A 15,185-nucleotide genomic window follows, 5' to 3' on the forward strand; every position below is an offset into this window, starting at 1 on the left:
TTAAATTGGAGGAAAGAAAGATGTGAGTTGATCAATGGAGGATAAGAAAGAGGTCGGATGATGGTTTACTGGGCTGCCGGTGCCAATAGAAGGGCGATGGAAGAGGGGACATGGGTTTGAAGAAGAAGACGCGGGGGTGGGGAGGGTAATTTAAAATAATAAATTTTAATTTCTTGAAAACATTTTGGATTATTTAAATATTTTTTAAAAAAAAGTTGAATCCAACGCCACATGTCATCATTTTATTAATATGTTTATTATGTATAAGCGTTTGAAATACACGAATCTTAATATTTTAACTGATTGTCACTTTATGTTAAAATAGGTATATATTTGTTAAGGTTAACAATAGGTACAAGTCTAACTTAGGGTGTCTAAGTGAAATATACGGACAACTTTAAAGGGTCGCATATGATTTAAGCCAAAAATTAATATAATATTATAGTGTGACACTCATGCTACTAGAAAAAATGAAGAGGAATTTTCGCAAATAGCCATCATAATAAACTTAATCATGCTCCATAACTATAGTTTGCATATTTACGGGCTGTAGCTATAGTTTAAGCTGTTTCGTTTGTATAATTCACGGGTTTGTATAAATCGCAGGTGAGTTTGTATAATTCGTGGGTACGTTTGTATAATTGAGTTATTTTTGTATAAACTCGAAATAACGAATTTATACAAACACAAACATCTGAACTTTAAACAATTATACAAATTATATTATTCAAAATTACAATATAAAAAAGTTATACAAATTATATTATATAAATTTTGAATTATACAAACGTGCGAATTATAAAAACTCGAAACCCCAACCCATGTAATTATCACTGAATGTTGGTCGCGAGTGGTAATTAACTAAAACTATAACTATGATAACTAATTAGCTACTCCCTCTGTCTACTTTTAATTGCCATGTTGCGCTTTTCGAAAGTCAATATGACTAATTTTCAAAGTTGAATTAGATTACATTAATTCGATATTTTAAACAAATTTAGATATTAAAAAACTATACGAAAAGTACTACAAATTCAAATTTTTGCATATCAATATGATGAAAAAATACATCGTAAAATGTTAGTCAAAATTATTATCGTTTAATTCTAAAAAAAGAAATTATGACAATTAAAATTGAACGAAGATAATATATTATATACTTGCTTAACTTGTAATTTTCCCAAAAATGAAATCATTGAATGTAGAGTTAATTGACTCTGAGCGACCAGAGATCTCATATTAACAAGTTTAAAAAGTATTTTAAAAAATTATGATTATCTATATATTTAAAGATCCTTTACTTATATTAACAAATTTAAAAGCTTTGTAAAATACAAATTATTAGCTAATACTTCTTTGTAATTAAGTTCTTAGCGCCATAGTCCGGACAACGGTGAAATGTTGAATCTGCACCGAACCCTCATAGTACCGCTAAATCCCATTTCTCCCACCCTCAGTCACTTCGCCACTCTTCCGCCGCCGTCACAGATACCACCGGACCCCGTCGTAATCTCCAACCTCATACTTCAATCCAGCCCAGAATCATTATCAGATACCCTTCACACCCTCACGCAATGGACACCGGACCTCGTCCAAGCTGTACTAAAGCGTCTATGGAACCACGGCCCGAAAGCCCTCCATTTTTTCAACCTCCTCGATCACCACCGTTCATATACTCACTCTGCCACAGCCTTCGATCACGCCATTGACATCGCTGCTCGGATGCGCGATTACAAGACCCAGTGGAAACTTGTGGCCCGAATGCAATCTCGGCGGCTCGGCCCGAACCCGAAGACATTCGCTATCATCACTGAGAGGTACGTCTCCGCTGGGAAAGCTGATAAAGCTGTGAATGTTTTCCTGTCTATGCATAAACATGGTTGCCCTCAAGATTTGAATTCTTTCAATGCATTTCTCGACGTGCTTTGCAAATCAAAACGGGCCGAGATGGCTCTTAAGTTGTTCAAGATGTTCAGGAGCAGGTTTAAAGCTGATACAATTAGTTATAATACACTTGCGAATGGGTTTTGTTTAGTTAAGAGGACACCCAAAGCACAAGAAATTTTGAAAGAAATGGTGGAGAGAGGTCTGAATCCAACCATAACTACATATAATATAATGCTTAATGGGTTCTTTAGAGCAGGGCAGATTAAGGAAGCTTGGGAATTCTTTTTGCAGATGAAGAAAAGGAAATGTGATATTGATGTTGTGACTTACACTACTATAGTTCACGGGTTTGGTGTTGCGGGTGAGGTTGAGAAGGCTCAAAAGTTGTTCAATGAGATGGTGGGGGCTGGTATACTTCCCTCTGTTGCAACTTATAATGCTCTGATACAAGTTATGTGTAAGAAAGATAGTGTGGAAAATGCTATTTTAATTTTCAATGAGATGTTGAGGAAAGGTTATTTGCCGAATGCCACAACTTATAATGCCATTATAAGGGGATTGTGCCATGTCGGAAAAATGGACAATGCTATGGAGTATATGGATAAGATGAACGAGGATGGGTGTGAACCAAATGTTCAGACTTATAATGTTGTCATCCGATACTATTGTGATGAAGGGGAAATTGAGAAGAGCCTGAGGGTGTTTGAGAGGATGAGTACCGGGGATTGTTTACCTAATTTGGATACATACAATATCTTGATAAGTGCAATGTTTGTGAGGAAAAAATCAGATGATTTATTAGTGGCTGGGAAATTATTGACAGAAATGGTTGACAGAGGGTTTCTTCCTCGAAAATTTACCTTCAACCGGGTCCTAAATGGTCTTTTGCTAACTGGCAATCAAGATTTTGCGAAGGAGATTTTGAGGTTAGTAAGCAAATCTGGCCGCCTCCCCTGTCATTTTAAATTGTGAGCACAACAGCATAGGTATGATACCAAACTAAGTGCCCTTTTGAAGCCTAATGAAACAGTAAAGCTCTAAATCTGAGATGGGTTTGTCACGTGCCATGGACGGGCATGATGAATGTGAAGAGTTTGAGATGAAAATGACTTAAAAAGCATGCCATTATCTTAATGCAGCAGCTCAAGAGCATGTTTGTTGCGTCTCGTGAAAGTCAATCTTGGAGTGTGGTAAGATGTGGATAAGTATGATGAATCTGAAGAATTTGAGATGAAAATATATGATGCTCGGACTCTCCAAAAATATTGCTGCACCCGTGGTAGATCCTCCAAAAATGCACAACTTTGGAAGGATCTGACATGCACCTGTCGGCATTTTTAAAGAGTCCGAGCTTCATAGATGAAAATGACTTAAAAAGCACACCATTATCTTTATACAGCAACTCACGAGCACAGAGACTTGACATTGATAAGGGCTTGTGTTATTTAGCAGGGTACTCTGACTGTGGCCCATGACTTGAAGGAGGTGCATCTCAAAGTGTTCCCATTTTCACTTGTATTGGATAAATTCATTACTTCTTGTTATTGATATATCCACCACAGAGAAAGGGCAGTGACATCCAGATAAAATCACATACCTGTATACAGGTATATTTTTCCCTCCTTTATTCTTGATGAAGGAAACATGAAGGTTAGAAAATAAAGTGGGGTTATACATTTACTGAATTACCCCAAGTCTTAGCAACTCCCCCGCAAATCTTATTGAACCTTTGCTGTTTTAAGTTTAAGATTATGAGTTCGTAATTTCTAAGTTGATGAACATCTTTGATGATGTTGTTTTTACCCCCAAAAGGGGAGACTGTTCAATAGGCAATTTAATTCTGTGTCAAGTTTTATATGTGCTCTCTTCATCTGCTTGATCCCAAAGAAACTAGTTGCTGAACATGCTGGCATTTTGAATTCTTTGCGTTTTCGGACTCCTTTTCTGTGATTGCAGTCTTTGATTGAAGCAACAAGGAGATATAACTCTACGCAAAGATATAAACTTTTGTGTTCATCTTTTTGTGATCATTAACTATCTTGCATCAATTCAAGTCCGGAACTTTATAATAGTCAATTGTTTATATTCTGATTTCATCTATTTGGAATGGCAATTTCTTTCTAATTTTCCTTAAGGTGTTGGATAAGTCAGTTCTCCGTCTTATATAAGGTTGTCGGCCTGTATTGCTGCAGGATAGCTGCCTTTTAGTTTCAGCTTGTCGTGAAGTACACAGTTTATGCATAAGTGGATTGCTGTGCTTGGATCAGAGACAGGCAGTTCTCTTTTCCTGTGATCATTACTTTCAACAACCAAAAGCTGTAGGATATATAGCGACTCATTAGAACGTTTGAATTGCCAATCTTTGGCATTTTTGTGAAACACGAAGAGCACTTAAAACTCCTGATGTTTATGCAATGTGTGTAGGATAGATGAGATCTATTTTCCCATCTAACCTCAACTAATGCTTCAGGCTTCAGCATCATTATAAAAGACTAGAAACGCTACATGATTACATACTCAAAGCGAACAGGTTCTCCTAATATATTAGCTCCGCCACTACATTTACTACAGCCCTTACAAACATGGTATAAGAGAATGCAGATTAATAGATTTTTGATCTAATTTTATTCAGTTCTATTCGGAGTAGTTCTTTTAATCTGATACCTGTTGGACTTATTTTGCAATTTTTTTTAGCTGAGTGTTTCTAACCAACCTGTCTGTAAAATGTAAACTTGCAGTGATGGGATAGTAGCACCATATCCTAGTAGACAATAGGCTGATGTGGTTCCTTCTTTTTCTTAAAACTGTGTACTTTACAACCAACACAAACTCATCAATTCGTAAGCTAGCAAATAGAAATCTTCTATTTACTTTATACTAAAACCCATTTTCTGATTCCGAATTTCACTTTCAATGGCACCAAAAGCAGAGAAAAAGCTAGCAGAGCAGAAACCAGCAGCAACAGAGGAGAAAGAAGCTGAAATAGCATCAGCAGGCAAGAAGCCAAAGGTAGGGAAGAAGTTACCAAAGAAAGCAGGTGCAGCGGGTGCTGACAAGAAGAAGACTCTGCTAGAGGCCACTGGCTGGGAAATTATCGACAGAGAATTTCGTCCTCGAAGATTTACCTTTAGCCGGTTCCTAAATGGCCTCTATTAACTGGTAATCAAGATTTTGCTAGAGAAATTTAGAGACGTGGAGTTGCAAATTATGCAAATTGAGGTGCACAATTTCATTCAACGATCTCAAAAGTGTTCCCATTTTTGCTTCTACCAGATATCTCTACTTGTTATATATTGATATATACGCAAGTCGCAACACAATAAGGACAATGACATCCAACTAAAACAAAATCCGTGTATATTTGAAGTTCATAGATTTGATTTCCACCAAAATTCATTTGATTTACTGTGTTTGTAATCAATTATTTGTACTTATTTAGTGCATTGTTAACACATACAAGTTTCGAATCAAAGCTACCTTTGCAATTTTAAGTTTACCAATATAGCCACATCAAAAGATATCTCGTAGCAATAAGTATTCTTACTTAGCCACGAAACATTAAATTTATAGCTAATTTTTACCAATACTACTTCTAGACTTCTAACTATGCATGCAAATAAAAATAAATTTGTTTTTCTGAATATGTATGTCATCGGGCAACACATAAATTTGTAAAATCATTACAAAAATTGTTTAACCACAATGAACAAATCTTAAAGAAGAAATGATTCTAGTTAATCATATCGTAGTTCAAAAATTTTCTTTCAAAATTATATTATATTTTCTTCTAATGTATCTACAAATTGTATTCATTTTGTGACCAAAATTTCATTACTTCGGCGCCCAAACAACCTTTTTAGATATTTTTCCTCAATAGAAGGCAGCTCTATTATATACTAAAAAACAAATCTAACCACGTGATTATGCATGTGTCATCATCAGATTCCCCATTTCTCATGTTCCCCGTGAATTTCCAAATATAACCTCCTACAAGCGCGCGGACCACGGAAGCACTAGCAAGGTCAAAACCGTCAATTCAGTGTACATAGGCGCGGCCATCTAGGGAAGAAAACTCAAATTCCCGCTGTAGAATCTGAAATTCAAACTTTCAAAAACCCTCCAATGGCTTATTTCCACCCCGCCAAATTCAACAAACCCTTTCTTAACGGCTCCTTCTTCTCCATTTAACTTCTCTCTCTTCCTGCAAGAGCTTCGTAATAAACACTTTGTTTGAATTTGTTTGGAGTTTCGTCGAAAGAACTTTTTTTTAATCATGGCTTTAGCTTCAGATCCTTCGAAAGAATCTAGATCTACTTATTGTCGGAAACAGAAATCACTTGGTCTCTTATGTTCAAAGTGTGTGGTTTTCTTATGCCCTTTTATGCCTTTGATGTTTTGAGAATGAATCTGAACATTTGCTGATTATTTTTGTGTTTTTGTGAATTGGGTGTAGTTTTTTGAGCTTGTATGATCGGGAAGGTGTGGAAACTATTGGGCTTGATGATGCTGCTCGGAGATTGGGTACTGATATTATTCTTGATATTTATTTTTTGTTGTTGAGGGTCTGATTTGGATTGATATTTATGGGTTTGTTTTGGGTTCCCATGTAGGGGTTGAAAGACGGCGGATCTATGATATTGTGAATGTACTGGAAAGCATTGGTGTAAGATCTATTAATTGGAATATCGTAACAATTTTTGGTTTTTGAATTAAAAGATTCTATTTTTATTTATAAATCTTATAGTTTTTGATTTTTATAAATTTAGGTTCTTGCTAGGAAGGCTAAGAATAGGTATTCATGGAAAGGGTTAGGAGCAATTCCGAGGACTTTGGAACAGTTGAAGGTAAACACACAAGTTTAAACTTTTATATCTTGGATCTATGTGCCACTTTTTTGGCTTGCTAAATTCTGTTTATAATTGGATAGGAAGAGGGTCTTAAGGAGAATGTCAGTGGATTTGATGGATCTAGCTCTGCCAAGGTAAGTAATTGGTGATTCGCGTTCTTGAATATTGCTTGGGTTAGCCTTAAGTCTAGCGAGATAACACTGTTTCCTTCTTTTTGCTCCATAGTCTCAGGGTTCAGATGATGATGAGGATGATAGAGATTCCAACCTAATCACTTCGAGTCAGACTGATAAACTAAGCTCCAACTCTGGTGTCAACTCTGCAGCGCCAGTTAAATCTGGTAAATTTGCTTCCCTTTCCCCTCTTTCAAGTGGTACTTGTAAATTGCCATTCAATTATTTAGATGTAAATTGATACTTTGGGACTAATTTCTGAGATATCGGGCTATGTTTTAACAGAAAATAGGAGGGAAAAATCATTGGGACTGCTTACACAGAATTTTGTGAAGCTCTTCCTCTGCACCAATGTAAGTAAAAAACTTTCAACTGTACAACTTTGTTTCTCAATTTGCTTTCAACAGACCCTAATTCTCTGTGGTGATTCTGTTCAGGTTGACATGATTTGCCTTGATGAGGCAGCAAAGATATTGTTAGGAGATGGGAGGCCTCCTGCCATGACAAGAAGTAAAAAGTCTACACCTTTTTTTCTTGCTTAAGAGTAATCTGAACTACTAATGCATAAACTGTTATTTCTTATAATTCAACTGTGCTGCCAATCTATGCTCCTTCAAGTAATGCTGTTCTTTCTTATCTATGCAGCTAAAGTTAGGAGGCTGTATGATATCGCAAATGTTTTGTCTTCAATGAGATATATTGAGAAGGTAATTATCATCAGGAAGACAATATCTGGAAATTCAACCCTTATCTAGGTAAAGTTTTGTATAAGAAACTCCAGTCACTAATAGTGCTGCTCGCATGACTTGTAGACCCATCATCCAGATACGAGGAAACCTGCATTTAGATGGTTGGGGCTGAGAGGAAGATCAGAATATAAATCAGTTGATGCCTTTTGTGCTATTGAGTCCAAGAAGAGGGTATTTGGGACTGAGCTTACAAACACAACTATCAAGAGGAACAGAGTTGCTCTACCTATGGATGGTATTTCAGATGAAACAACTCGAAAACAATTGCTAACTGAAGTGAAATGTGAGAACATGGAAAATGATTTTCACATTCCTAAACAGGAGCCTGGTTTAACAGCGAGCAAAAAGAGTTACCAATTTGGTCCATTTGCTCCTCCAACCATACCTCAAGCTGAAGTTTCTGAGGCTGACAGAATGAAACGGGTTCATGATTGGGAAAGTCTAGCCTCCAGTTACCGTCCTCAATATCACAACCAAGGTATGATGAGTTTCATTTTGCTTGAAATTTCATCCTCTCAAATTTAGTATGATTCAATTGATAATCATTCAGAGGATTATAAATATTAGAAGGCAAACCAAATTAGAAACAAAAAGTAGTGTCTACTGATCTACCCTCATTAAGAAGCTTTTATAATTTTCCTGAGCTCAACCCTTTAAGTGTCATTTTTAATTGGATGCTATGTGTCCTACCCTTTTCTTAGGAATACCACATTGAGAGTCTGAAGTTACTTTTGCAAAATTGGTGTTTTGCTCTTTAAACTTTGACAGCAAGTAAGCTCTTGTTAATGTGATCCATCATCTACCAGGGTATGGATTATTATGTTTAAATTTCTTTTTCTAGTGCACTAAAACAGGTAATTCAATCATGTTATACATCTGGTCTATTCTCAAATTGCTCTGCTGGCTGGTTATTTGCTCCATATGATGATATAGACGCGTTTAGTATGTGTTACTTATTAACCAAATTAACTTTTGCATAAGATGTGAAACTAACTTTTTTAGATTGCATTTACTGTTTATTTGACACAAGTTCTTATCTATGCTGACATATTATCAAAGCAGTATAGACAAATTATTCTTACATTTTTAGCTCATTCGATGTACTTGAGCTTACTAGCAAGTCTTGTTTGTTTGTTATGTTTCAGCGCTGAAAGATCTCTTTGCACATTATGTGGAAGCATGGAAATCATGGTACTTGGAAGTTGCTGGGAAGAACCCAATTCAGCTGATCTCCTGATGTGTTCTTTATTGATAAGAACAGGATATTGAAGTTAACTGCCTTCACAAACTAGACATGGTCGAATGCACATTCTCGTTGCATTCAACAGTAATTTGATGTACATTTTCGATATCTTTTCGGTTAATAGTGATTCTTGAAAGGATTGACATGCTTTATGGCAAAACATAGTTGTTATAGAGGTAATAAATTTAGGGCTATTGTTGCCTCGTTAATTTGCATACCCCCAATATATCCATTTTGATGCGTTGGGTAAATTCAAAATCCAATTTGCAGGTTAATTTTGGGCTACCAACCTTTACAGTATCTGGTAAACTTATTAGAAACTCTAATCAACTCATTCATATCGACAGGCTTTATCCACAGCCCCATGATCTAACCTAATTTTTGAACAGCCATCCTATTCCTTTGCCATCAGATCAACTTATTACTCAGCTCAATTTGGAGCATAGTTGCACAAATCCTTTTCAATTTGCCAATGTTTGAGTTAATCTGTCTATTGGAGTGAAGACCTGAACTGTCTATTGCCAATGCCTTTTTGAAATTGTGGTGTTTGAACCAACTTCTGCACACCTAGATTAATTCCATGGGGCACTTGCTACCTCCCACCAGAACACAGGTACCAAGTAATTCTATCTATCATGGCTGGTAAGAAATCACCTACTATTATTTTGTCTATTGGGAATTGAACCTGGGACAGACCTAGAGACCCAATTTTCCCAACAATTTTAATGAGCCAAACAGGGAAAGGAAAGAAAAGACAATCGCCATCTGAAATAGAAGTAGAAGGGAAATCAGCACGGAGATACTTTCAAAGAGATAATGAGCAAGTAAACGCTTTTTGGCAACACATATGTACAACCTCAGAATAGAAGTAGAAGGGAAATACTATGCAAATCAGCACGGAGATACTTACAAAGAGATAATGAGCAAGTAAACAATTTCTGGTAATACATATGTACACCCTCAGTAATGTTATATCACATTCCAAAAGCAATATCCTACCCAAGAAAAGGTAATCAGAAGGGAAAACAGGAAAAGAAGCGATTTAATTGCTAGCTTCCTATCATATGCATGCACTGGTGCATTTTTGCCAAGTTCAAAGAGATGGCAAGTCATAATGAAGATGCTGATTCTGCTAATTGTGGGACCAATCTATGAATTGTCCATACTCTTCTTCCATCAATCTCCTCCGCATAGTACCGAAATCTATTAACGACAGCACACTTAAATCATAAGTCAACAGCAATGAATATCTAGAATCATTTCAGCTCAAATTATAACAGTAAATCTGTTGAAATATAGCTTTAGTTCTACTCAGTCAAGTTGGTAGGAGATATTATAGAGAATCTTTTACTGGTAAAGGGATTGCCCCATTAACACTCGTACAAGTCTATTCTCTTTTTATACTACTGATGCTGGAGATCTGTTCTTTCAACCCTCTGGACAGAGGTTTTATAGCTAGTTTTTAAAATAATACTATACAAGTAACCATTCCAATGCCATATATGAAACACCTAAAAGAGGTATGTCCAAGTGTTCTCCCATTCAGTACCCATTTTTTTGTTGTGATCTTTCTATTGAACCCAAAATCAAATTTTAGTACAGATTCCAGATTAATTGAATTTAAACAGAGATCAATTTGGTAGATCCATAGGAATTATCGTGATGAAATAATAAAAGAAAGATGGGTTTGGACATACTTGAGGTGCACTTGAGATTCCTCTCCCTGCCAAAACTCAAAAAATTCTGGAATAAGCCTGTAGCCACCCCAGTGTTTGGGTCTTGGTATTGAAGATCTGCATGTTAGGGAAAAAGAATTGCTTTGAGGTTCACTTGAATCTAGACTAAAAAACTACTTTTCTTTAGAGAAAGAAAAAGAAAGTATGATTAGGTTGTAATCAACAAGTCTTGGTCAGACATTTTTCGAAGAATGCATACACAAAAGTTACGTCTTTTACATGTTCGAACAATGAGAAGCAACTATTGAAGAATTCGATCTAAATATTGTAAATGCTAAAATGATATGCACTAATTCTAAGCATGGGACAACAATCACATAACTGATATGCATCTTAACTGTATCCCAACCAATAGAATACTTCTGCTAGGCACAGATGGAATATTGAAACCAGCAGAGCTAAATACAGATTAGGACAAGCAAAGAAAGAATGTCCAGCAATATGTGAAATTACTTACCTGTCATGGTACTTCTCCTCGAATTCTTTGTACTGTTGATGGAGAACCTCTCGTCCATGAATCAGTGTGCTCTGAACTTGCAGAAGAGATTGGAAACTAGCTGTTGATGCATGTATACAGAAACATCAAAGTATCGGAATCTAGAAACTCTATTGCTGAAAATACTAGACAAACCTGTTTGCTAACTGTTGGTCTAATCTGGATATCTCGAGGAAGACTAGAGAAGGATTGTTCAGATTCCTCATCAGAAACTTGCTCCACAAATCCCTCCACTCTTACCTACAAATGAATTCGTAATGAAGCACATCAAGAACAATTATCTAATGGTAAATGCATTATATGTAGTCAGTGAATTATCTCTCAGAGAATAAATGCAATGATGATAAAGAAAATGTCTATTTGAGGTTTTAAGGGAGTATGCACAGTAATCATGATTTCCTCTTTCTGTCTCTCTTTACATTTTTATTTTATCATAGGGAAACTGAACCTTGGATTCTAACAAGGAACGGTAAACAACAAATTTCTGATTGTGCATAGATAGTAGTTCATAACTACATCTCTTCAGCAACTCATCTACCCAACACAATCCTGCAGATCACTCTCAAGTAATTGAATGCATATCCAGGACAGGATTTGTAAAGCTATCACTGGACATTTTCATGTATGTTAAATTGTTAATAGACACTAGATATTAGTGCTCTCCCAAATTGCAGGAAGTGCTAAAGATGGAATTGTTTTAACCTGGCATTTTATAGGGCCCCAGTAAAAGAGAAGTGATGCATGAGGATTTTCAGAAATTTCACGAGCCTTTTGACTCCTATAGTTGGTGTGCCTGCAGAAACAAGAAGGATGTCATTTAATAGAATATATATAATTCAGAAATAGTTATGGAGCTCACCAGACAAAACCATCTTTGTTTACTCCTTCCAATGATACCATTCGCGATGAACTGGGAAGAAGAAATACTACAGTCAACATCAGGCAAACAATCACTGTAATATTAACTTGCAGATCATGTAAACACAGAGAAAATTGAAGCTCAAAAGACTTACGGTTTTGCATCTTTACCAGCTGTTGATAGGACCATATAATGGGGTTCTTTGACACCAGCTTCCAATGCATCACCAAGCCACTTTTGAAACTGCAATCAGAATGGGGCTTGATTGCCACAAGTATAAATATACTGCATTGCTTTTAAGAAAAGAAGTTTGCATACATTTCTGGATTATCTAACAAACTTGCGATAAAATTACCACAAGAGAGTCAAAGTTCTAGATATACTTTATACAACTCAACCTGATCAATAGGATTTTCCTCCACCTCAAGATTTACAGAAGCTGTAAATATCCCTTTCTGTGCTGATAAATTGGTTTCTGGAAGATTTCCAATTCGAACACACATGGAAGTGCCGGGATACGATGGAAGTTTTAACTTGAATTTGTCTATGATGGATCGTGGAACAAATCTTCCACCCAAAAAATGATGCGGGCCACAAAACATTTTGGCACACAATTTTGGAGCAGTCAAAGAGGTACACAGTGAATGTCCAAAGTTTTCTTTAGGTATTTCCCTTGATTCTCAAAGGAAAAACAGAATTATCAACGAGAAAAAGGCATGATAACAATAGAATGTGAGTACTTAACAACTCTATACCAGCATATCAGGTTCAATGCCTTCACCACAAATGTCTCCCTCTTCCACATGCCACCCGAAAGGTATGTCTACAGATATAACGACAGCTGCTATTTCATGTGTGCGCTGCTGGGTTTTTATGGAGACCATCCTTCTAATGAGACTATCAAACGGTGGCCTTAGGTTCCCTGGAAAGAATTAATATGCTCAGAAACACTTCTGACACCTTGGGAGACCTAAAGTTTATTCACATAATGCCAGATTTGTGTTTTTAAGGAAAGATATTCTAGCTAGCTCCAGGGCAAAATTATATTGACTAATCTATTTGTGAAACAGCCCTAAATAAGTAGAAGGAAAAGGAAAAAAAGATAGGAAGGACACAAGATCTCTAAGAAATGAAGAACCAGAAGGTCAAAGTCCTCAATAACAGCAAATTACTTTTAACGCTGTATACCCACATATATGGTGGATAATGAATGACTCAAACCAACTTATGCAAAGAATAAGACTAACAAGTTAGGCACACAGCTATAGAAGTTATGTAGCATTCAATAGCAGTCTTGGCCTTCTCAGCAAAGAGAAAAACTAATGGGAATGTCAAACAGAAACTGAGAAAGGAAGTATTACCATGGAATGAGAATCCAAAAATTGCATCCACTATAATTTCAAAGTCACTTGAAAGTTGCACGGGTAGATCTTCCACTGGCAAGAATGGAACTGACAGTGACTCAAGCTACCAAAATTCTCACATCCATTAACATCTCAAATAAACTAGAAATATTGAGGTTCAAGAATTTCATGTCATATCCTCTACCTGGGTAACCAGACCAGCAAAAGGAGGTTCAGTATTCCGCTTTGGATAACAAATGGAGGGCTTATAACCAAAGTGATGCAAGTGTCGAGCAGCTACAAGACCATCCCCACCATTGTTACCAGGACCACATATAACAAGCACATGAGTATATTCACTTGGACTATAGACCTGGAGAGATGACATGCATTTCATCTTGTTAATCACACGGCGAGGAACGAAATAAAGAAGTAATACTTTAACAAACCAAGCGATTGCTTGTTTATACACTTAACATATGTTCTGCCTTTCCTGTCAACACATCACTTATCACCGATTCCAAGTTCTCCCTAGGTTACTAGCTTTGATGTCAATCTCTTCTTCAACTAACCCTCTCAGAAACAAATGATCTTTAACCATGGCTTCTATGAGACTAGGCACAACAACAGAGGGAGATCTAGCGTTGTAGCACTGGGTTAACATAAACCAGTCGCTTTTGTCAACCCCATAGAAATTCACTAAATATCTATGAAATATTTGACTGTGAACCCAATTACTATTGAATATCAACTTGACTAGACATTGTTGTAGGAACCCATGAACTTCAACTACTGAATCCATCACGTATGAGTTTATTTCAACTAGGTGATATATGAAAACGGTTATGTCCGTCTAGTTTGATCGAAAAGGTTGTAGAGTCAATAACTACATGAACTCTAATTGCCAAATTGTGTTTGCACCATCCAACAGTGATAATTTATAACAGGCAATAGCTTGAACAGGTGATTTCCGCTACTAAAACCCACCCTCTCTTAAAAATACTGCTTTCCCACTGGTGGCAGAGTCGAGTGCTACAAGTGGAACAATATTATACCAGTATGCCATGAGAGCACTTACCTCTCCAATTGCAGAGGCAACACTCAAGCCTGCCAATTCCTAAACTCAAAACAAGTAAAACCCAATTTAGGGATAAGTAGAGAAATTTAAGAAGTAGTAACATCTAAAAAAAAAAATCAGAGGAGAAACCATGAGCTGATCCACAGTAAAACCAAGAGGACTCATCAACATCTGATCAATTTCTATGGCTTCTTGCTGGCTCACATATGATATCTCCTCTTTGCTCTCCATGTTCCTCAGCTCCAAAACACAACAATCGATACTTTTTAGTTCCTTCTACACTCCCTGGAGTGTCCTCGAATTATTATTGTACATAACATAACTTCGCTCCTCATTTCGAAAAAATTCCCCTTCCCGTTAACAGAAATAAATTCATCTTTAATTTATAATAACGAAATACATTATTGGAAAAGCATAGTCGTAATTCAGAATCTATTAAATTGAAAAGATGCTTCTGGAATTTCTACACCAGTCTATCTTAATGATACAAATATAAATATAACTGATAAATCATCAAGGGATTTATTCCACAAGCGCTACATTGGTTAGTTTCTCTTTTGATTACTACTCACTTTGGGCATTTCGCGCAAAAAGTCCCTTTTGGTAAAGGCTACTTGCCAAAGGCGAACGAAGATGGAGGATTACTTACCACTCCCCACAATCCACAATGGTGGTGACTGGTTAGTTACTTAAACACATAATATAATATTGTGAAATAGACAGTGTTGGTCAAACTTGTGACTACACTACTCACAAATTGTCGATTAGTCATTC

At 36.4% G+C, this 15,185-nt stretch overlaps 3 protein-coding genes across 15 annotated transcripts; 2 read left to right on the forward strand and 1 right to left on the reverse strand.

Moving 5' to 3' along the window:
* The first annotated feature begins 1,300 nt into the window (after nucleotides 1–1,300).
* Nucleotides 1,301–5,288, forward strand: LOC102578290 (pentatricopeptide repeat-containing protein At1g74900, mitochondrial). 7 transcript variants are annotated; one of them, XM_015307667.1, is made up of 3 exons: nucleotides 1,301–3,494; nucleotides 4,080–4,727; nucleotides 4,814–5,256. In XM_015307667.1, exon 1 carries the CDS (start codon nucleotides 1,399–1,401, stop codon nucleotides 2,857–2,859), a length of 1,461 nt encoding a protein of 486 aa, XP_015163153.1. In that variant the 5' UTR covers nucleotides 1,301–1,398; the 3' UTR covers nucleotides 2,860–3,494; nucleotides 4,080–4,727; nucleotides 4,814–5,256. The 7 variants fall into 7 exon arrangements, with proteins under 7 accessions (XP_015163153.1, XP_015163152.1, XP_015163150.1 ...); XM_015307666.1 differs by having other exon boundaries at nucleotides 4,817–5,256; XM_015307664.1 differs by having other exon boundaries at nucleotides 1,301–3,077; nucleotides 3,337–3,494; nucleotides 4,080–5,256.
* A 686-nt stretch (nucleotides 5,289–5,974) lies between these two features.
* On the forward strand, nucleotides 5,975–9,116 carry LOC102579077 (E2F transcription factor-like E2FE). 2 transcript variants are annotated; one of them, XM_006344939.2, is made up of 11 exons: nucleotides 5,975–6,243; nucleotides 6,341–6,408; nucleotides 6,498–6,550; nucleotides 6,654–6,731; nucleotides 6,815–6,868; nucleotides 6,960–7,074; nucleotides 7,193–7,260; nucleotides 7,345–7,417; nucleotides 7,553–7,614; nucleotides 7,720–8,134; nucleotides 8,802–9,116. In XM_006344939.2, the coding sequence occupies exons 1-11, from the start codon at nucleotides 6,161–6,163 to the stop codon at nucleotides 8,891–8,893; spliced, it is 1,161 nt and encodes a 386-aa protein (XP_006345001.1). In that variant the 5' UTR covers nucleotides 5,975–6,160; the 3' UTR covers nucleotides 8,894–9,116. The 2 variants fall into 2 exon arrangements, with proteins under 2 accessions (XP_006345001.1, XP_006345002.1); XM_006344940.2 differs by having other exon boundaries at nucleotides 6,966–7,074.
* A 633-nt stretch (nucleotides 9,117–9,749) lies between these two features.
* Nucleotides 9,750–14,902, reverse strand: LOC102579611 (pyridoxine/pyridoxamine 5'-phosphate oxidase 1, chloroplastic-like). 6 transcript variants are annotated; one of them, XM_015307670.1, is made up of 13 exons: nucleotides 14,541–14,900; nucleotides 14,412–14,450; nucleotides 13,539–13,706; nucleotides 13,352–13,457; nucleotides 12,744–12,912; nucleotides 12,374–12,623; nucleotides 12,145–12,233; nucleotides 11,991–12,041; nucleotides 11,834–11,924; nucleotides 11,267–11,371; nucleotides 11,093–11,163; nucleotides 10,617–10,692; nucleotides 9,750–10,102 (listed from the first exon to the last, which is right to left on the reverse strand). In XM_015307670.1, the coding sequence occupies exons 1-13, from the start codon at nucleotides 14,640–14,642 to the stop codon at nucleotides 10,076–10,078; spliced, it is 1,344 nt and encodes a 447-aa protein (XP_015163156.1). In that variant the 5' UTR covers nucleotides 14,643–14,900; the 3' UTR covers nucleotides 9,750–10,075. The 6 variants fall into 6 exon arrangements, 5 of the variants coding, with proteins under 5 accessions (XP_015163156.1, XP_015163155.1, XP_006345003.1 ...); XM_015307669.1 differs by having other exon boundaries at nucleotides 9,750–10,085; nucleotides 10,597–10,692; XM_006344941.2 differs by having other exon boundaries at nucleotides 10,597–10,692; nucleotides 14,541–14,896.
* Nucleotides 14,903–15,185: the final 283 nt, after the last annotated feature.

This window comes from Solanum tuberosum, unplaced genomic scaffold (assembly GCF_000226075.1).
Source record: "Solanum tuberosum cultivar DM 1-3 516 R44 unplaced genomic scaffold, SolTub_3.0 scf00062, whole genome shotgun sequence".
In the NCBI taxonomy this organism is placed as follows: domain Eukaryota; kingdom Viridiplantae; phylum Streptophyta; class Magnoliopsida; order Solanales; family Solanaceae; genus Solanum; species Solanum tuberosum.

Coding starts and splice junctions, on each gene's coding strand:
- LOC102578290 (XM_015307668.1), top strand. CDS start 1,399: ATGTTGAATCTGCACCGAACCCTCATAGTACCGCTAAATCCCATTTCT.
- LOC102579077 (XM_006344939.2), top strand. CDS start 6,161: ATGGCTTTAGCTTCAGATCCTTCGAAAGAATCTAGATCTACTTATTGT. Junction 7,075..7,192: donor TGCAGCGCCAGTTAAATCTG/GTAAATTTGCTT, acceptor ATGTTTTAACAG/AAAATAGGAGGGAAAAATCA. Junction 7,418..7,552: donor GCCTCCTGCCATGACAAGAA/GTAAAAAGTCTA, acceptor TTATCTATGCAG/CTAAAGTTAGGAGGCTGTAT.
- LOC102579611 (XM_006344941.2), bottom strand. CDS start 14,642: ATGGAGAGCAAAGAGGAGATATCATATGTGAGCCAGCAAGAAGCCATA. Junction 14,451..14,540: donor TTACTGTGGATCAGCTCATG/GTTTCTCCTCTG, acceptor TTTTGAGTTTAG/GAATTGGCAGGCTTGAGTGT. Junction 12,913..13,351: donor TTTTGGATTCTCATTCCATG/GTAATACTTCCT, acceptor AATTCTTTCCAG/GGAACCTAAGGCCACCGTTT.